The sequence below is a fragment of the Tachyglossus aculeatus genome, unplaced genomic scaffold (genome assembly GCF_015852505.1).
Source record: "Tachyglossus aculeatus isolate mTacAcu1 unplaced genomic scaffold, mTacAcu1.pri scaffold_221_arrow_ctg1, whole genome shotgun sequence".
NCBI lineage: Eukaryota > Metazoa > Chordata > Mammalia > Monotremata > Tachyglossidae > Tachyglossus > Tachyglossus aculeatus.
The window spans coordinates 76,604-97,905 of record NW_024044937.1 but is presented as its reverse complement, the minus strand read 5'-3'; the positions used below and the strand labels follow the sequence as shown (position 1 = coordinate 97,905).

The 21,302-nt window shown below is 46.2% G+C and overlaps 1 protein-coding gene across 1 annotated transcript in view; it reads left to right on the top strand.

Moving 5' to 3' along the window:
• Positions 1-14,602, top strand: part of LOC119923699 (voltage-gated potassium channel subunit beta-1-like) — a gene marked incomplete at its 5' end in the record, with an annotated part of 49,028 nt that extends 34,426 nt beyond the window's left edge. Inside the window, 2 exons of the mRNA XM_038742999.1 lie at positions 7,314-7,402; positions 14,051-14,602. Coding sequence (XP_038598927.1) covers positions 7,314-7,402; positions 14,051-14,140 — 179 coding nt within the window. The remainder of the gene's footprint in view (positions 1-7,313; positions 7,403-14,050) is intronic.
• Between the last annotated feature and the right edge of the window lie 6,700 nt (positions 14,603-21,302).

Below are 21,302 nucleotides of genomic sequence, written 5' to 3'. Positions count from 1 at the left end.
GGACCGTCTCTATATGTTGCCGACTTGTACTTCCCAAGTGCTTAGTACAGTGCTCTGCACACAGCAAGCTCTCAATAAATACGATTGAATGAATGAATGAATTCAATCGTATTTATTGTGCGCTCTGAGTTGAACCAAGCTGGCAGCTCTCATTTCTCCCCTCCCCCGCCCCCTAATAATGATAATAATTTTGGTATTTGTTAAGCGCTATGTACAAAGCACTGTTCTAATAATAATAATAATAATGACAGTGGCATTTATTAAGCACTTACTATGTGCAAGGCGCTGTTCTAAGCACTGGGGAGGTTCCAAGGTGATCAGGTTGCCCCACGGGGGGCTCACAGTCTTAATCCCCATTTTACAGATGAGGTAACTGAGTCCCAGAGAAGTGAATTGACTTGCCCAGAGTCACACAGCTGACGAGGCGGAGCCGGGATTTGAACTCATGACCTCTGACTCCAAAGCCCGGGCTCTTTCCACTGAGCCACTGCTGGGGAGGATACAAGGTGATCAGGTTGTCCCATGTGGGGCTCACAATCTTAATCTCCATAGTAATAATGATGACATTTATTAAGCGCTTACTATGTGCAAAGCACTGTTCTAAGCGCTGGGGAGGTTACAAGGTGATCAGGTTGCCCCACGGGAAGCTCACAGTCTTAATCCCCATTTGACAGATGAGGTAACTGAGGCCCAGAGAAGTGAAGTGACTTGCCCAAAGTCACCCAGCTGACAATTGGAGGAGCTGGGATTTGAACCCATGACCTCTAACTCCAAAGCCTGGGCTCCTTCCACTGAGCCATGCTGCTTCTAGACTGTGAGCTCATTGTGAGCAGGGAATGCCACTGTTTATTGTTGTACTGTACTTTCCCACTGTTTCCCAAGTGCTTAATACAGTGCCCTGCACACAGTAAGTGCTCAATAAATACTAATGAATGAATGAATGAATGAACGAATGAACGAATGAACGAACGGTGTACAGCACAGGAGCATCGAAGCAGCATGGACCAGTAGATAGAGCACAGTCCTGGGAGTCAGAAAGTCACGGGTTCTAATCCCGGCTCTGCCACTTGTCAGCTGTGTGACCTCGGGCAAGTCACTTCACTTCTCTGGGCCTCAGTTCCCTCATCTGGAAAATGGGGATCGAGACTGCGAGCCCCACGTGGGGCAGGGACTGTGTCCAACCTGATTTGCTTGTATCTACCCCGGTACTTAGTACAGTGCCTGGCACGTAGCAAGCGCTTAACAAATACTGTAATTAGAATTATTATAACTGACGTGAGGCCCCCGGCTCTCCCGGTCTCGCCCATCTTTTCCCATCTCCCGTTAAATAATTCAACACCCAGCCTCATCGCCTAGCCCACACTCGGAGAGGTTGTGGCTCATTAGTCCGTGAAAAAGGTGCTACAACCCTTTACTCATCTATAGGTTGGGCTCCACTGACGGAGGTTTTTGCCAGCTGCTACAAGTCTGCTTGGTTTTACGGTGCGTGCCTCTGCCTCCACCTTTAATAATAATAATAGTGTTTGTTAAGCGCTTACTATGTGCAAAGCCCTGTTCTAAGTGCTGGGAGGGATACAAGGCGATCAGGTTGTCCCACGGGGGGCTCACAATCTTCATCCCCATTTTACAGATGAGGGAACTGAGGCCCGGAGAAGTGAAGTGACTTGCCCAAAGTCACACAGCTGACGAGTGGCGGAGCGGGGATTTGAACCCATGACCTCTGACTCCAAAGCCCGGGCTCTTTCCACTGAGCCACGCTGCTTCTCTGAGTTTAAGTTTTAAAAACTATGAGTATTCCCAAGCGCTTAGTACAGTGCTCTGCACACAGTAAGCGCTCAATAAATACGACTGATGATGACGATGAAGTGCATACATACACAGACACACACACACACACACACATACAGTCTCTCTGTTTCTCTCTCATGCCAATTTCTTCCACTTTTGTGCATGTATTTTCACTAGAAGACCTCGTGGACCCTGACAGAGATACTAATTGAGGGCATTTTGTTTGTACATATTTATTACTCTATTCATTTATTTTATTTGTACATGTTTATTCTATTTATTTTATTTTGTTAATATGTTTGATTTTGTTCTCTGTCTCCCCCTTCTAGTGAGCCCACTATTGGGTCGGGACCGTCTCTATATGTTGCCAACTTGGACTTCCCAAGCGCTTAGTACAGTGCTCTGCACACGGTAAGCGCTCAATAAATACGATGGAATGAATGAATGAATTTTATCAATCTAAAGTATTTATTGAGCGCTTACTTGGTGCAATGCACTATACTAAGCTCTTAGAAGAGTCCACTACGATACAACTGGTATTCATGATCCCTGCCCTCAAGGAGCTTACAGTCCAGCAGGGGAGGCCAACATTAAAACAAATTACGGGTATTTTAGCCTTGATCTATTCATTCATTCATTCATTTGATCGTATTTATTGAGCGCTTACTGTGTGCAGAGCACTGTACTAAGCGCTTGGGAAGTACAAGTTGGCAACCTATAGAGACGGTCCCTACCCAGCAGCCGGCTCACAGTCTAGAAGGGGGAGACAGACAACAAAACAAAACATATTAACAAAATAAAATAAATAGAATAAATATTCATTCATTCAATCGTATTTATTGAGCGCTTACTGTGTGCAGAGCACTGTACTAAGCGCTTGGGAAGTACAAGTTGGCAACCTATAGAGACGGTCCCTACCCAACAGTGGGCTCACAGTCTAGAAGGGGGAGACAGACAACAAAACAAAGCATATTAACAAAATAAAATAAATAGAATAAATATGTACAAATAAAATAGAGTAATAAATCTGTACAAACATATATACATATATACAGGTGCTGTGGGGAGGGGAAGGAGGTAAGGGGGAGAGGAGGAGGGGGATCAGTCTGGGAAGGCCTCCTGGAGGAGGTGAGCTCTCAGTAGGGCTCTGAAGGGAAAAAACATTAGAGAAGCAGCGTGGCTCAGTGCAAAGAGCCCGGGCTTTGGAATCAGAGGTCGTGGGTTCAAATCCTGGCTCCGCCAACTGTCAGCTGTGTGACTTTGGTCAAGTCACTTAACTTCTCTGTGCCTCAGTTACCTCATCTGTAAAATGGGGATTAAAACTGTGATTCCCCCCATGGGACAACCTGATCACCTTGTAACCTCCCCAGCGCTTAGAACAGTGCTTTGCACATAGTAAGCGCTTAACAAATACCATCATTATTATGATTATTATTATTACCACTGGCAGAGAAACAGCTTGGCCTAGTGGATAGATCGTTTAGACTGTGAGCCCACTGCTGGGTAGGGACTGTCTCTATATGTTACCAACTTATACTTCCCAAGCGCTTAGTACAGTGCTCTGCACACAGTAGGCGCTCAATAAATACAGTTGATGATGATGATAGAGCAGGAGTCTGTGAGTCATCGGGACTTGGGTTCTAATCAGGCTCCACCACCGTCTGCTGTGTGGTCTTGGTCACTTCACTTCTCTCGGTTGCCTCAGTTGCCTCATCTGTAAAACGGGGATCAATGCTGTGAGTCCCCTGTGGGACTTTGCCAGGGTGATTCTCTTGTATCTACCCAGTGCTCAGTACAGTGCCCGGCGCATAGTAAGAGCTTAACAAATACCATTTAAAAAATGTCAATTTGAGCCCGCAAAACCTAGTGCCCGGCACACAGTAAGAGCTTAACAAATACCATTAAAAAATATCAATTTGCAAAACCTGCGTCCTTGCCCCTGTGGCCCCGGAGCAGCTTGCCCGGCTGTTAGCCCCGGGGGGGGAAACAAAGTCCCGAATGGCACTGTCCACAGTTTCACAGATCCTCCCTCTCTCCCTCATACACACAACACATACACACACACACACTCATATGCATGGTGTGTGTGTGTGTGTGTGTGTGTGTTTGTGTGTGTCTTTCTCGGGCAGGAATGAAAGCAGAGCATCATCAGAACTTGCCCTTGGCTTTAAGTTGCCCAGATGTTTGTGGGAGGCCCCGGTGAGGGAGGCCTGTGCCACTCCTGGCTTACGTCACTGCTGCTGCTACCCGGCCCGTGGAGGCCGAATAATAATAATAATAATAATAATAATAATAATAATAATAATAATAATAATAATGATAATGGCATTTGTTAAGCGCTTACTATGTGCAAAGCACTGTTCTAAGCGCTGGGGAGGTTATCAATCAATCAATCGTATTTATTGAGCGCTTACTGTGTGCAGAGCGCTGTACTAAGCGCTTGGGAAGTACAAGTTGGCAACATGGGTGATCAGGTTGTCCCACCGGGGGGGGGGCTCTCCTCTTTTTCCCCTTCCTCCTCCTCCTCTTTCTCCTCTTTTTTCTCCTCCTACTTCTCCTTAATAATAATAATAATGATATAATGATGGCATTTTGTTAAGTGCTTACTACGTGCAAAGCACTGTTCTAAGTGCTGGGGGGTGGGATACAAGGTGATCAGTTTGTCCCACGTGGGGCTCACATTCTTAACCCCATTTTACAGGTGAGGTAACTGAGGCTCAGAGAATCAATCAATCAATCAATCAATCGTATTTATTGAGCGCTTACTGTGTGCAGAGCGCTGTACTAAGCACTTGGGAAGTACAAGTTGGCAACATAGGTGATCAGATTGTCCCACGGGGGGGCTCTCCTCTTTTTCCCCTTCCTCCTCCTCCTCTTTCTCCTCTTTTTTCTCCTCTTCTTTCTCCTCCTACTTCTCCTTAAGAATAATAATAATAATATAATGATGGCATTTGTTAAGCGCTTACTATGTGCAAAGCACTGTTCTAAGCGCTGGGGGGTGGGATACAAGGTGATCAGTTTGTCCCACGTGGGGCTCACAGTCTTAACCCCCATTTTACAGGTGAGGGAACTGAGGCTCAGAGAATCAATCAATCAATCAATCGTATTTATTGAGCGCTTACTGTGTGCAGAGCGCTGTACTAAGCGCTTGGGAAGTACAAGTTGGCAACATAGGTGATCAGGTTGTCCCACGGGGGGGCTCTCCTCTTTTTCCCCATCCTCCTCCTCCTCTTTCTCCTTTTTTTTCTCCTCTTCTTTCTCCTCCTACTTCTCCTTAATAATAATAATAATAATAATAATAATAATAATAATATAATGATGGCATTTGTTAAGCGCTTACTACGTGCAAGCACTGTTCTAAGCGCTGGGGGGGATACAAGGTGATCAGGTTGTCCCACGTGGGGCTCACAGTCTTAACCCCCATTTTACAGGTGAGGGAACTGAGGCTCAGAGAAGTTAAGTGACTTGCCCCAGGTCACACAGCGGACATGTGGTGGAGTCGGCATTCGAACCCATGACCTCTGGCTCCAAAGCTGTGCTCTTTCCACTGAGCCACGCTGCTTCTCTAATCCTCCTCCTTTCCCCAGGTCATATAATAATAATAATAATTTTGGTATTTGTTAAGCGCTTACTACATGCAAAGCACTGTTCTAAGCGCTGGGGCGATACAAGGTGATCAGTTTGTCCCACGCGGGGCTCATAGTCTTAACCCCCATTTTACAGATGAGGGAACTGAGGCTCAGAGAAGTTAAGTGACTTGCCCCAGGTCACACAGTGGACATGTGGTGGAGCCGGGATTCGAACCCATGACCTCTGGCTCCAAAGCCGCGCTCTTTCCACTGAGCCACGCTGCTTCTCTAATCCTCCTCCATTCCCCAGGTCATATAATAATAATAACAATTTTGGTATTTGTTAAGCGCTTACTCTGTGCAAATCACTGTTCTAAGCGTGGGGGGAGATACAAGGTGATCAGGTTGTCCCACGGGGGGCTCCCAGTCTCAATCCCCATTTTACAGATGAGGGAACTGAGGCTCAGAGAAGTTAAGTGAGTTGCCCAAGGTCACACAGCAGACATGTGGCGGAGCCCAGGGCCCTCCCTGGTTCCCCCAGCCTTCCCACCCGCACAGTGAGAGGCAGCCTGATGGGACTTAAGGCCTTAGATCCCACCAGTCGATCGCATTTATTGAGCGCTTACTGTGTTCACAGCGCTGCATAAAGCACCAGGGGAAAGTCTGATACAACAATAAACTGACACAGTCCCTGCCCACAAGGAACTTACGGTCTAGAGAACCAGGTGCGGGCTCTCATTCAATCAATCAATCGTATTTATTGAGCGCTTACTGTGTGCAGAGCACTGTACTAAGCGCTTGGGAAGTCCAAGTTGGCAACATATAGAGACGGTCCCTACCCAACAGTGGGCTCACAGCCTACTCATTCATTCATTCAATTGTATTTATTGAGCGCTTACCGCGTGCAGAGCACTGTACCAAGCGCTTGGAAAGTCCAAGTCGGCAACATATAGAGACGGTCCCTACCCCACAGCGGGCTCAGAGTCTAGAAGGGACTCATTTATTTAATAGTATTTATTGAGCGCTTACTATGTGCAGAGCCTTCTCCACCGGACGCAGTCCCTGCCCTTCAAGGGACTTCCTCCATTCAAGGCCCTACTGAGAGCTCACCCCCTCCAGGAGGCCTTCCCAGACTGAGCCCCTTCCTTCCTCACCCCCTCTCCATCCCCCCATCTTACCTCATCATCATCAATCGTATTTATTGAGCGCTTACTGTGTGCAGAGCACTGTACTAAGCGCTTGGGAAGTACAAATTGGCAACATATAGAGACAGTCCCTACCCAACAGTGGGCTCACAGTCCTTCCCTTCCCCACAGCACCTGTATATATGTTTGTACATATTTATTACTCTATTTATTTTACTTGTACATATCTATTCTATTTATTTTATTTTGTCAGTATGTTTGGTTTTATTCTCTGTCTCCCCCTTCTAGACTGTGAGCCCGCTGTTGGGTCAGGCCCGTCTCTATATGCTGCCGACTTGTACTTCCCAAGCACTTAGTACAGTGCTCTGCACACAGTAAGCGCTCAATAAATACGATTGATTGATTGATTGATGATTGGGAAGTCCAAGTCGGCAACATATAGAGACGGTCCCTACCCCACAGCGGGCTCACAGTCTAGAAGGGACTCATTTATTCAATAGTATTTATTGAGCGCTTACTCAGTGCAGAGCCTTCTCCACCGGCCTGCTGCTCTCCCCAGCTGCCTCTGGACGGGTTAGTACAGTGCTCTGCACACAGTAAGCGCTCAATAAATACGATTGATTGATTGATTGATGGAGGGGAAAGAAAGGGGCTACGAACCCCCCTCTCTTTGGGGCTCAGTTCAATTGGAAGCCATGGGCCTCACCGTGGGCTGTGAGCCCCCACGGAATTGGTGTCGTCGCGCCGGTGACAGCCACTGACCGCTCACACGCGTGCTGCCCGCTCCTGACTCGGTTTCCTTTCCTCGCAGCCTGGTGTCTAAGGAACGAGGGCGTCAGTTCTGTGCTCCTAGGGGCTTCCAATCCCCAGCAGCTCATCGAAAACCTCGGAGCCATACAGGCAAGTGGTGACCCATCCATCCTCCACCATGAAATCCGCTAATAATGATGGTTTTTGTTAACAATAATAATAATAATGATGGCATTTGTTAAGCGCTTACTATGTGCAGAGCACTGTTCTAAGCGCTGGGGGGGATACAAGGTGATCAGGTTGTCCCACGGAGGGCTCACAGTCTTCATCCCCATTTTACAGAAGAGGTCACTGAGGCTCAGAGAAGTGAAGTGACTTCCCCCAGGGTCACACAGCAGACATGTGAAAGAGTAGGGATTCGAACCCATGACCTCTGACTCCAAAGCCCGGGCTCTTTCCACTGAGCCACGCTGCTTCTCACGCTGCTTCTGTTAAGCGCTTACTCTGTGCAAAGCACTGTTCTAATAGTAATAATAATAATAATGGCATTTGTTAAGCGCTTACTATGTGTAAAGCACTGTTCTAAGCGCTGGGGAGGAAACAAGGTGATCACGTTGTCCCACGTGGGGCTCACAGTCTTAATCCCCATTTTACAGATGAGGGAACTGAGGCCCAGAGAAGTCAAGTGACTTGCCCAAAGTCACACAGCTGACAAGTGGCGGAGCCAGGATTTGAACCCATGACTTCGGACTCCAAAGCCCGGGCTCTTTCCACTGAGTCACGAGCACTGGGTGGGGGGGGGGGGGGGGGGGGGATGCAAGGTGATCAGGTGGTCCCACGTGGGGCTCACAGTCTTCATCCCCCTTTTGCAGATGAGGGAACTGAGGCCCAGAGAAGTTAAATGACTTGCCCAAAGCCACACAGCTGACGAGTGGCGGAGCCGGGATTTGAACCCATGACCTCGGACTCCAAAGCCCGGGCTCTTTCCACTGAGCCACGCTGCTTCTCAATCCATCAGTGCACGAATAGTGTGACCTAAAGGACAGAGCACGGACCTGGGACCCAGGGGACCTGGGTTCTAATCATGCCTCCGCCACTTGTCTGCTGTGTGGGCTTGAGCAAATTCATTCATTCATTCAATCGTATTTATTTGAGCGCTTACTGTGTGCAGAGCACTGTACTAAGCGCTTGGAAAGTACAATTCAAGCAACCAATCAATCAATCGTATTTATTGAGCGCTTGCTGTGTGCAGAGCACTGTACTAAGCGCTTGGGAAGTACAAGTTGGCAACAATTCGGCAACACATAGAGACAATCCCTACCCAACAATGGGCTCACGGTCTGGAAGAGGGCAAATCACTTCACTTCTCTGCGCCTCAGTTACCTTATCTGTAAAATGGGGATTAAGACTGTGAGCCCCATGTGGGACAGGGATTGTGTCCAACCTGATTTGCTCGTGTCCACCCCAGCGCTTAGTACAGTGAGAAGCAGCGTGGCTCAGTGGAAAGGGCACGGGTTTGGGAGTCCGAGGTCTTGGGTTCCAATCCCAGCTCTGGCACTTGTCAGCTGTGTGACCTTGGGCCGGTTACTTAACTTCTCTGTGCCTCAGTTACCTCATCTGTAAAATGGGAATGAAGATTGTGAGCCCCATGTGGGACAACCTGATTATCTTGTATCTCAGCGTGGCTCAGTGGACAGAGCACGGTCTTGGCAGTCAGAGGTCATGGGTTCCAATCCCGGCTCCGCCGCTTGTCAGCTGTGTGACTCTGGGCAAGTCACTTCACTTCTCTGTGCCCCAGTTCCCTCATCTGTAAAATGGGGATGAAGACTGTGAGCCCCACGAGGGACAACCTGATCACCTTGTATCCTCTCCAGCGCTTAGAACAGTGCTTTGCACATAGTAAGCGCTTAACAAATACCATCATCATCATTACAGTGCCTGGCACGTAGTAAGTGCTTAACAAATACCGCGGAAAAAATCCAGAATAGTTATTGAACACTGGAAAAGGGAACTGAATTATAATTTCCAGGAACTGCATCCAGATTTATTACCCAGCGCTTAGAACAGTGCTTTGCACATAGTAAGCGCTTAACAAATACCATCATCATCATTACAGTGCCTGGCACGTAGTAAGCACTTAACAAATACCATGGAAAAAATCCAGAATAGTTATTGAACACTGGAAAAGGGAACTGAATTATAATTTCCAGGAACTGCATCCAGATTTATTACCCAGCGCTTAGAACAGTGCTTTGCACATAGTAAGCGCTTAACAAATACCATCATCATCATTACAGTGCCTGGCACGTAGTAAGTGCTTAACAAATATGTTTGTACATATTTATTACTCTATTTATTATTTATTTTACTTGTACATATCTATTCTATTTATTTTATTTCGTTAGTATGTTTGGTTTTGTTCTCTGTCTCCCCCTTTTAGACTGTGAGCCCACTGTGGGGTAGGGACCGTCTCTATATGTTGCCAACTTGGACTTCCCAAGCGCTTAGTACAGTGCTCTGCACATAGTAAGCGCTCAATAAATACGACTGATGATGATGATGAAATACCGTGGGAAAAAATCCAGAATAGTTATTGAACACTGGAAAAGAGAACTGAATGATACCGTGGAAAAAATCCCAAATAGTTATTGAACACTGGAAAAGAGAACTGAATGATAATTTCCAGGAACTGCATCCCGATTTAGGGCTTGCTCTAGAATGGTTTCTTCACTGATCCTTGGATCAACTCCTTTGAAGCTCCAGACAGAAAGGTAATCAGGATAAGGTTGATTTGTTCGTTAATTACCTGCTAAGTGGTTTATTATGCCTCAAGCACTGTTTTGAAACACTGTGGTGGATTCAAATTAATCAGGTTGGATACAGTCCCTATCCCACATGGGGCTCACAGGAGGGAGAAGAGGTACTGAATTCCCATTTTTAATAATAATAATGATAATGGCATATATAATAATGCCATAATAATGCCATTATTATTTTTTTTTCAGTTGAGGAACCTGAGAGAAAGAGACATTAAGTGCTCTGCACACAGTAAGCGCTCAATAAAAACGATTGATTGATTAAGTGACTCGCCCAAGGTCACCTATCAGGCAAGTGGCGGAGCCAGGATTAGAATTTGTTAGTAATAATAATAATGAGGGTATTTGTTAAGCACTTACTATGTGCCAAGCACTGTTCTCAGCGCTGGAGGGGATACAAGGTGATCAGGTTGTCCCACGAGGGGCTCACAGTCTTAATCCCCATTTTACCGATGAGGGAACTGAGGCACAGAGAAGTTAAGTGGCTTGCCCAAGGTCACACAGCTGACAAGATGGTAGGCATCGATCGATCACCAATCTAGTAGTCAAAATTGCATGTATTAAATCAATCAATCAATCAATCGTATTTATTGAGCGCTTACTGTGTGCAGAGCACTGTACTAAGCGCTTGGGAAGTACAAGTGGGCAACAGATAGAGACGGTCCCTACCCAACAGTGGGCTCACAGTCTAAAAAGGGGAGACAGAGAACAAAACCAAACATACTAACAAAATAAAATAAATAGAATAGATATGTACAAGAAAAATAAATAGAGTAATAAATATGTACAGATGAGAATCCTGCCACGCATTCATTCATTCATTCAATCATATTTATTGAGCGCTTACTGTATGCAGGGCACTGTACTAAGCGCTTGGGAAGTACACGTTGGCATCATATAGAGACGGTCCCTACCCAACAGTGGGCTCACAGTCTAGAAGGGGGTAATCATTCATTCATTCATTCAATTGTATTTATTGAGCACTTACTATGTGCAGAGCACTGTACTAAGCGCTTGGGAAGTACAAGTTGGCAACATCTCAAGACACATTTTTAAGTTCTTACTCTGTGTACAGCCCTGTTCTAAGCGCTGGGGAGGTTCCAAGGTGATCAGGTTGTCCCACTGGGGGCTCACAGTCTTCATCCCCATTTTCCAGATGAGGTAACTGAGGCCCAGAGAAGTGAAGTGACTTGCCCGAAGTGTCACAGCTGACAAGTGGCAGAGCTGGGATTTGAACCCAAGACCTCTGAATCCAAAGTTCGGGCTCTATCCACTGAGCCACGCTGCTTCTCTTCCGTGAGATGTTGGGCAAGTCTCTTAACTCCTCTGTGCCTCAGTTACCTCATCTGCAAGATGGACATTAAGGCTGTGAGCTGCATGCGGGGCACGGACTGTGTCCAACCTGATTAGTTTGTATCTAACCCAGCACTTAGTAACAATAAAAATGATAATAATTGTGATGTTTGTTAAGTACTTACTATATGCCAGGCAGCATTCTAAGCACCGATAATAACTGTGGTATTCATTAAGGGCTTACTACCCTGCCTGGCACTGTACTAAGTGCTGGGGTGGAGACAAGCAAATAATAATAATTGTGGTATTTTTTAAGCACTTACTATGTGCCAAGCGCTGTTCTAAGCGCTGGGGTAGATACAAGGCAATCAGGTAGACTTTTAGACTGTGAGCCCACTGTTGGGTAGGGACTGTCTCTATATGTTGCCAACTTGTACTTCCCAAGCGCTTAGTACAGTGCTCTGCACACAGTAAGCACTCAATAAATACGATTGACGATGAGGTAGGACACAGTCCTTGTCCCTCATGGGGCTCGCAATCTTAACCCCCATTTTACAGATGAGGTAACCGAGACAGAGAGAAGTAAAGTGACTCGCCCAAGACCAAACAGCAGCCATGTGGCAGAGCCAGGATTAGAACCCATGACCTCTGACTCCCAAGCCCCTGCTGCTTCTCTATTTGTTAAACACTTACCGTGTGCCAGGCGCTATTCTAAGCGCCGGGGAGGGGAATCAATCAATCAATCAATCAATCGTATTTATTGAGCGCTTACTGTGTGCAGAGCACTGTACTAAGCGCTTGGGAAGTACAAGTTGGCGACACATAGAGACGATCCCTACCCAACAGTGGGCTCACAGTCTAGAAGGGCTCTGCACATAGTAAGCGCTCAATAAATACGATTGATGATGACTGTGTTGGACATAGTCCCTGTCCCAAATAGGGCTCACAGTCTTAACCAATCAATCAACTGTATTTATTGAGCGCTTACTGTGTGCAGAGCACTGTACTAAGCGCTTGGGAAGTACAAGTTGGCAACATATAGAGACGGGCCCTACCCAACAGCGGGCTCACAGTCTAGAAGATGAGGTAACTGAGGCCCAGAGCAGTGAAGTGACTTCCCCAAGGTCACCCAGCAGACAATCAATCAATCGTATTTATTGAGCACTTACTGTGTGCAGAGCACTGTACTAAGCGCTTGGGAAGTACAAGTGGGCAACATATAGAGACGGTCCCTACCCACCAGTGGGCTCACAGTCTAGAAGGGGGAGACAGAGAACAAAACCAAACATATTAACAAAATAAAATAAATACAATAGATATGTACAAGTGAAATAATAAATAAATAAATAAATAAGTAAGTAAATAAATAAATAAATATAAATAGAGTAATAAGGTGCAGAGACAGGATTAGAACCAGTTCCTTCTCCCTCCCGGGTCTGCGGTCTATCCACCAGGCCACGATGCAGTATGATGCCTGGCGCGTAGTAAGTGCCTAACAAATACCGTTTAAAAAAAAAAAAGATTAGACCCAATCCCTGGCCCTAAAAGGGGTTCCCAATCCCCCGTCTAGACTTTGAGCTCACTGTTGGATAGGGACTGAGAGCTCACCTCCTCCAGGAGGCCTTCCCAGACTGAGCCCCTTCCTTCCTCTCCCCCTCGTCCCCCTCTCCATCCCCCCATCTTACCTCTTTCCCTTCCCCACAGCACCTGTATATATGTATATATGGTTGTACATATTTATTACTCCATTTATTTTACTTGTACCTATCTATCCTATTTATTTTATTTTGTTAGTATGTTTGGTTTTGTTCTCTGTCTCCCCCTTTTAGACTGTGAGCCCACTGTTGGGTAGGGACCGTCTCTAGATGTTGCCAACTTGTACTTCCCAAGTGCTTAGTACAGTGCTCTGCACACAGTAAGCGCTCAATAAATACGATTGATTGATTGATTGACCGTCTCTCTATGTTGCCGACTTGTAATAATAATAATAATAACGTTGGTATTTGTTAAGCGCTTACTATGTGCCATGCACTGTTCTAAGTACTGGGGGAGATACAAGGTAATCAGGTTGTCCCACGTGGGGCTCACAGTCTTCATCCCCATTTTCCAGATGAGGGAACTGAGGCCCAGAGAAGTGAAGTGGCTTCATCATCATCAATCGTATTTATTGAGCGCTTACTGTGTGCAGAGCACTGTACTAAGCGCTTGGGAAGTCCAAGTTGGCAACATATAGACACGGTCCCTACCCAACAGTGGGCTCACAGTCTAAACGGGGGAGACAGAGGACAAAACCAAACATACTAACAAAATAAAATAAATAGAATAGATATGTACAAGTAAAATAGAGTAATAAATATGTACAGACATTTATACAGGTGCTGTGGGGAAGGGAAGGAGGTAAAATGAGGGGGATGGAGAGGGGGAAAGAGAAGTTAAGTGACTTGCCCAAAGTCACACAGCTGACAAGTGGCGGAGCCGGGATTTGAACCCACGACCTCTGACTCCAAAGCCCGTGCTCTTTTCCACTGAGCCACGCTGCTTCTCTGTACTTCCCAAGCGCTTAGTACAGTGCTCCGCACACCGTAAGCGCTCACTAAATACGATTGATTGACTGATGCCATTTTCAGAAGAGCAAATGTAACGCCCCCGGCTGACTGCCCCGTCCCTTCTCCCGTCTTTAACGCTCCAGGTCCTCCCGAAGATGACATCCCACGTGGTGAATGAGATGGACCACATCTTGGGGAACAAACCGTACAGCAGAAAGGACTACAGGTCATAACGCGATGCATGGCTCAGTGGACCGCATGGTTAAACAGTGCCCCGTACTCTGTACAGGACGCCATCGACAGCCGCTCCTTCGAATCGCTCGGCGGACTGCCGCCCAACCTATTTAGTTCCTGGATTCTCCAAAGGGTCTGCTGCCGCTGCTTCCAAAAGATGCACCTAAATTCTCCAGCCTCCCTGGAAACACCCTCCCGGCTGAGGACATTCCTTCTTATTTTTCTTATTTTCTTATCGGCGACTAAGTGTCGCCGACTTGGGTTTCTCTTTGCGCCTCACGCTTTACGCGAACCGCAAGACTCCTCCAAACCTTCAGGCCTTTGCAAATTGAAAGCGGGCTGGACGGTTCGATTTTTTCAAAGGAACTAAATCCACAGGACCGATCGTAAGGCTCGAGAGCAAAAGCTGCGATGGGTAATATAATAATAATGGGATTTGTTAATCAGTCAATCGTATTTACTGAGCGCTTACTGTGTGCACAGCACTGTACTAAAAGCTTGGGATGTACAAGTTGGCAACATATAGAGACGGTCCCTACCCAACTGTGGGCTCACAGTCTAAAAGGGGGAGACAGAGAACAAAACCAAACATACTAACGAAATAAAATAAATAGAATTGATATGTACAGGTAAGATAAATAGAGTAATAAATATGTACAAACATATATACATACATACAGGTGCTGTGGGGAAGGGAAGGAGGTAAGACATTAAGCGCTTACTAATAATAATAATGATGGCATTTATTAAGCGCTTACTATGTGCAGAGCACTGTTCTAAGCGCTGGGGAGGTTACAAGGTGATCAGGTTGTCCCCCGTGGGGCTCACAGTCTTAATCCCCATTTTACAGATGAGGTAACTGAGGCACAGAGAAGTTATGTGACTTGCCCAAAGTCACACAGCTGACAATTGGCGGAGCCGGGGTTTGAACCCACGACCTCTGACTCCAAAGCCCGGGCTCTTTTCCACTGAGCCACGCTGCTTCTCACGCTGCTTACTCTATGCAAAGCACTGTTCTAAGCGCTGGGGAGGTTACAAGGTGATCAGGTTGTCCCACGGGGGGGCTCACGGTTTTCCTCCCCATTTTCCAGATGAGGGAACTGAGGCCCAGAGAAGTGAAGTGACTTGCCCAAAGTCACCCAGCTGTTTGAACCCATGACCTCTGACTACGAAGCCCGGGCTCTTTCCGTCTCTATATGTTGCCGACTTGTACTTCCCAAGCGCTTAGGACAGTGCTCTGCACACAGTAAGCGCTCAATAAATACGATTGATTGATTGATTGATTGATTGATTGATTGATTTCCACCGAGCCAGTTGGCGGCTCCAAATTCTTCACCGGGACTGAGGCGTAGGAACCCGGTTATGTTTTTCTCTGGCTTCTGGCCCCAGACCTGCCTTCCTAAACATCCAAAAAGAGTTCCGGGGAACTTCTAGACTGTGAGCCCGCTGTTGGGTAGGGACCGTCTCTATACGTTGCCAACTTGGACTCCCCAAGCGCTTAGTACAGTGCTCTGCACACGGTAAGCGCTCAATAAATACGATTGATTGGTGGGGGGAAAGAAGGGAGGGCAGGGTCCTTGTCCATCAGTTTTTTAACTGCTTTGCTCCTTTGCTTGCAAAATCCCCGGGATTTTGCAGAATCGTGGTTGTCTACAGCTCAGGGCTCAGTTTGAGGACTAAAAATGAAGCTTTTCCCATAGTGCGCCGGAGGATGAATGGCCTGTGAGAACGGATTGTGCTGCTGTGGATCTTTGGTTCTGAATAAACTGTAAATCAACCTATATATGCAACTGAACGATAATTTCGCCTCTATTTTATTAAAACCTGCTGCAAACTTCTTCTGCCTGCTTCTGGGCCCGGCTGAAAAAGAAAATGGAAATCACTGACCTTCTAAGATCTACGTCACGCAGACACTGGCGAATCTGTGCTTTAAAATACCCAAAAAGTCAAGTGCTTGCTCTCTCCCCAGCACTGTGATCGTCAGCTTGTACTTCCCAAGTGCTTAGCACAGTGCTCTGCACACAGTAAGCGCTCAATAAATACGATTGATGATGATGATGATGATGATTGACCCTAGACATAATGCTTGGTAGTCACAAGGAAGGATATCAACAGGAATCGTGCCTTTAAGTACAAGATGTCGCCAACTTGTACTTCCCAAGCGCTTAGTACATTGCTGTGCACACAGTAAGCGCTCAATAAATACGATTGATTGATTGACTTTAGACATAATGCTTGGTAGTCATAAGGAAGGATACCAACAGGAATCAACTCTTGCCTTTAAGTACAAGTTGTCACCAACTTGTACTTCCCAAGTGCTTAGCACAGTGCTCTGCACACAGTAAGCGCTCAATAAATACGATTGATTGATTGACTGACTCTAGACATAATGCTTGGTAGTCACAAGGAAGGATACCAACAGGAATCTTGCCTTTAAGTACAAGTTGTTGCCAACTTGTACTTCCCAAGCGCTTAGCACAGTGCTGTGCACACAGTAAGCGCTCAATAAATACGATTGATTGATTGATTGATTGACTCCAGACATAATGCTTGGTAGTCACAGGGAAGGATACCAACAGGAATCAGCTCTTGCCTTTAAGTACAAGTTGTCGCCAACTTGTACTTCCCAAGCTCTTAGTACAGTGCTGTGCACACAGTAAGCGCTCAATAAATACGATTGATTGATTGACTCTAGACATAATGCTTGGTAGTCACGAGGAAGGATACCAACAGGAATCGTGCCTTTAAGTACAAGTTGTCGCCAACTTGTACTTCCCAAGCGCTTAGTGCAGTGCTGTGCACACAGTAAGCACTCAATAAATACGATTGATTGATTGATCGACTCTAGACATAATGCTTGGTAGTCACAAGGAAGGATACCAACAGGAATCGTGCCTTTAAGTACAAGTTGTCGCCAACTTGTACTTCCCAAGCGCTTAGTACAGTGCTCTGCACACAGTAAGCGCTCAATAAATAAGATTGAATGAAGTGGAAGTGCTACACTGCTATACCAAAGACTTCGGTAAACATTTTAGAACAAAACTGCCCAGTAACAAGCAAACCTGGACACCCATCTCTTTACTTTATGACGGCATGTATCCTGTGCAGTATAGATGAACCAATCAATCAATCAGTGGTATTTACTGAGCGTGAAGAGCACTGTACTAAGCACTTGGGAGAGTACAGCAGAATTGGTAGATGCACTTTCTGCCCACAGTGAGTTTACAATCTAGCGACAAGCTTACAGTCTACAACCAACCATGGAGGCAGGGTTACACTTGGAAAACCTGGGAATTTTTGAGCCCCTTCCTAAGGGTTTGCTGATGACCTTAATCCATCAGTGGTATTTACTGAGAGCGTACTTTATGCATAACACTGTAATAAGTGCTTGGGAGAGTAATAATAATTATAGTATTCATTAAGCGATTACTACATGCTAAGATACAAGCAAATCGGATTGGACACAGTCACTGTCCGACATGAGACTCCCAGTCGCAATCCCCATTTTACAGATGAGGCACAATCAATCAATCAATCAATCGTATTTATTGAGCACTTTTCCTGTTCTCCTATTCCCTTCTGCGTCACCCTGACTTGCTCCCTTTATTCATCCCCTTTCCCAGCCCCACAATCAATCAATCAATCAATCGTATTTATTGAGCGCTTACTGTGTGCAGAGCACTGTACTGAGCGCTTGGGAAGTACAAGCTGGCCACATATAGAGACGGTCCCTACCCAACAGTGGGCTCACGGTCTAGAAGGGGGAGACAGAGAACAGAACCAAACAGACTAACAAAATAAAATAAATAGAAAATAGAAATAGGCACAGAGAAGTGAAGCGACTTGCCCAAGGTCACACAGCAGGCAAGTGGATACAAGCAAATCAGATTGGACACAGTCACGGTCCGACATGAGACTCCCAGTCTCAATCCCCATTTTACGGATGAGGCACAGAGAAGTGAAACGACTTGCCCCAGGTCACACAGCAGACAAGTGGTGGAGCAGGGATTTGAACCCATGACCTTTCCCCTCCCGGGCCCGTGTGCTATCCACTGCACCATAGGAATAATAATAATAATGATGGTATTTGTTAAGCGCCTAATCTGTGCCATAATAATAATAATAATAATAATAATAGTATTTGTTAAGCACTTAATCTGTGCCATAATAATAATAATAATAATAATAATAATAATAATAGTATTTGTTAAGCGCTTAATCTGTGCCATACTGCCTCAAACTGTCATCCTGCTTCTCAGAAGAACACAGTGGAATTAGCAGCTACGTTCCCTGTCCATTACGAGCTTTTGGTTTAGAGGGGTGACTTTGGGCAAATCACTCCACCCCTTCATTCATTTCACTCAATCATATATCATATATATCATATAATCATATATCCTCAGAGGCCTTCCCAGTGAACCCACTGTTGGGCTCTTCTAGACCGTGAGCCCGCTGTTGGGTAGGGACCGTCTCTACGTGTTGTCAACTTGTACTTCCCAAGCGCTTAGTACAGTGCTCTGCACACAGTAAGCACTCAATAAATACGATTGATTGATTGAGTCCCAGACTAAGCTTCACTTTTCCTCATCTCCCACTCCCTTCTGCATCCCCCTCCTTCCTCTCCCCCTCCCCATCCTCCCACCTTACCTCCTTCCCCTCCCCACAGCACCTGTATATATGTATATATGTTTGTATGGACTTATTACTCTATTTATTATTTATTTTATTTGTACATATTTATTCTATTTATTTTATTTTGTTAACATGTTTTGTTGTCTGTCTCCCCCTTCTAGACTGTGAGCCCGCTGTTGGGTAGGAACCGTCTCTATATGTTGCTGACTTGTACTTCCCAAGCGCTCAGTACAGTGCTCTGCACACAGTAAGCGCTCAATAAATACAATTGAATGAACGGATATTTACTGAGCGCTTACCGCGTGCAGAGCATTCTACTAAGAGCTTGGGAGAGTACAATACGAAGCACCATGACTCAGTGGAAAGAGCTTGGGCCTGTGAGTCGGAAGGTCGTGGGTTCTAATCCTGGCTCTGCCACTTGTCTGTTGTGTGACCTCGGGCTAGTCACTTTTGTTCATTCATTCAAGCGTATTTATTGAGCGCAATAATTGATTTATTGAGTGCTTACTGTGTGCAGAGCACTGTACTGAGAGCTTGGGAAGTACAAGTCGGCAACATCTAGAGACGGTCCCTACCCAACGGCGGGCTCACAGTCTAGAAGGGGGAGATGGACTACGAAACAAGACATATTAACAAAATAAAATAAATAGAATAAATATGCACAAATAAAATAGAGTAATAAATACGTACAAACATATATACCGGTGATGTATAATAATGATGGTATTTATTAAGCGCTTACTATGTGCAAAGCACTGTTCTAAGTGCTGAGGTTACAAGGTGATCAGGTTGTCCCACAGGGGGCTCATAGTCTTAACCCCCATTTTCCAGATGAGGTAACTGAGGCCCAGAGAATCAATCAATCAATCAATCAATTGTATTTATTGAGCGCTTACTGTGTGCAGAGCACTGTACTGAGCGCTTGGGAAGTACAAGTTGGCATCATATAGAGACGGTCCCTACGCAACAGCGGGCTCACAGTCTAGACGGGGGAGACAGACAACGAAACAAGACATATTAACAAAATAAAATAAATAGAATAAATATGTACAAATAAAATAAATAAATAAATATAGTAATAAATACGTACAAACATATATCCATATATACAGGTGCTGTGGGGAGGGGAAGGAGGTAAGGCAGGGGGGATAATAATAATAATAATAATGATGGTATTTATTAAGCACTTACTATGTGCAAAGCACTGTTCTAAGCGCTGGGGAGGTTACAAGGTGATCAGGTTGTCCCACGGGGGGCTCACAGTCTTAACCCCCATTTTCCAGATGAGGTAACTGAGGCACAGAGAAGTGAAGTGACTTGCCCAAAGTCACGCAGCTGACACTTGGCGGAGGCGGGATTTGAACTAATGACCTCTGACTCCAAAGCCTGGGCTCTTTCCCCTGAGCCACGCCAGGGAGGGGGAGGAGGGGGAGAGGACACTTCACCTCTCTGGGCCTCCATGACCTCATCTGTAAAATGGGGATTGAGACTGTGAGCCCCACGGGGGACAGGGACTGTGTCCAACCCACGCATTCAATCCGCCACCAAATCCTGTCAGTCCCACCTTCCCACCATCGCTAAAATCTGCCCCTTCCTCTCCATCCAAACTGCTGCCGTGTCAGTACGATCGCTCATCCCACCCCGCCTGGATTACTGCATCGGCCTCCTTTCTGACCTCCCAGCCTCCTGTCTCTCCCCACTCCAGTCCATACTTCACTCTGCTGCCCGGATCATTTTCCTACAGAAGTGTTTAGGTCATCATCATCATCATCAATCGTATTTATTGAGCGCTTACTGTGTGCAGAGCACTGTACTAAGCGCTTGGGAAGTACAAATTGGCAGCATATAGAGACAGTCCCTACACAACAGTGGGCTCACAGTCAAAAACACCCGACTCCTCAAAGGACTCCAGTGGTTCATCCATTCATTCATTCAATCGCATGTATTGAGCATTCACTGTGTGCAGGGCACTGTACTAACCTGCCCACTTCTCCATCACACAAAAACTCCTCACCCTGGGCTTCCAGGCTGTCCATCCCCTCGCCCCCTCCTACCTCACCTCCCTTCTCTCCTTCTCCAGCCCAGCCCGCACCCTCCGCCACTGATCTCCTCACCGTACCTCGCTCTCGCCTGTCCCGCCATCGACCCTCGGCCCACGTCCTCCCCCGGGCCTGGAATGCCCTCCCTCTGCCCATCTGCCAAGCTAGCTCTCTTCCTCCCTTCAAGGCCCTGCTGAGAGCTCACCTCCTCCAGGAGGCCTTCCCAGACTGAGCCCCTTCCTTCCTCTCCCCCTCGTCCCCCTCTCCATCCCCCCATCTTACCTCCTTCCCTTCCCCACAGCACCTGTACATATGCATATATGTTTGCACATATTTATTACTCTATTTATTTATTTTACTTGCACATATCCATTCTATTTATTTTATTCTGTTAATATGTTTTGTTTTGTTGTCTGTCTCCCCCTTCTAGACTGTGAGCCCACTGTTGGGTAGGGACCGTCTCTATATGTTGCCAACTTGGACTTCCCAA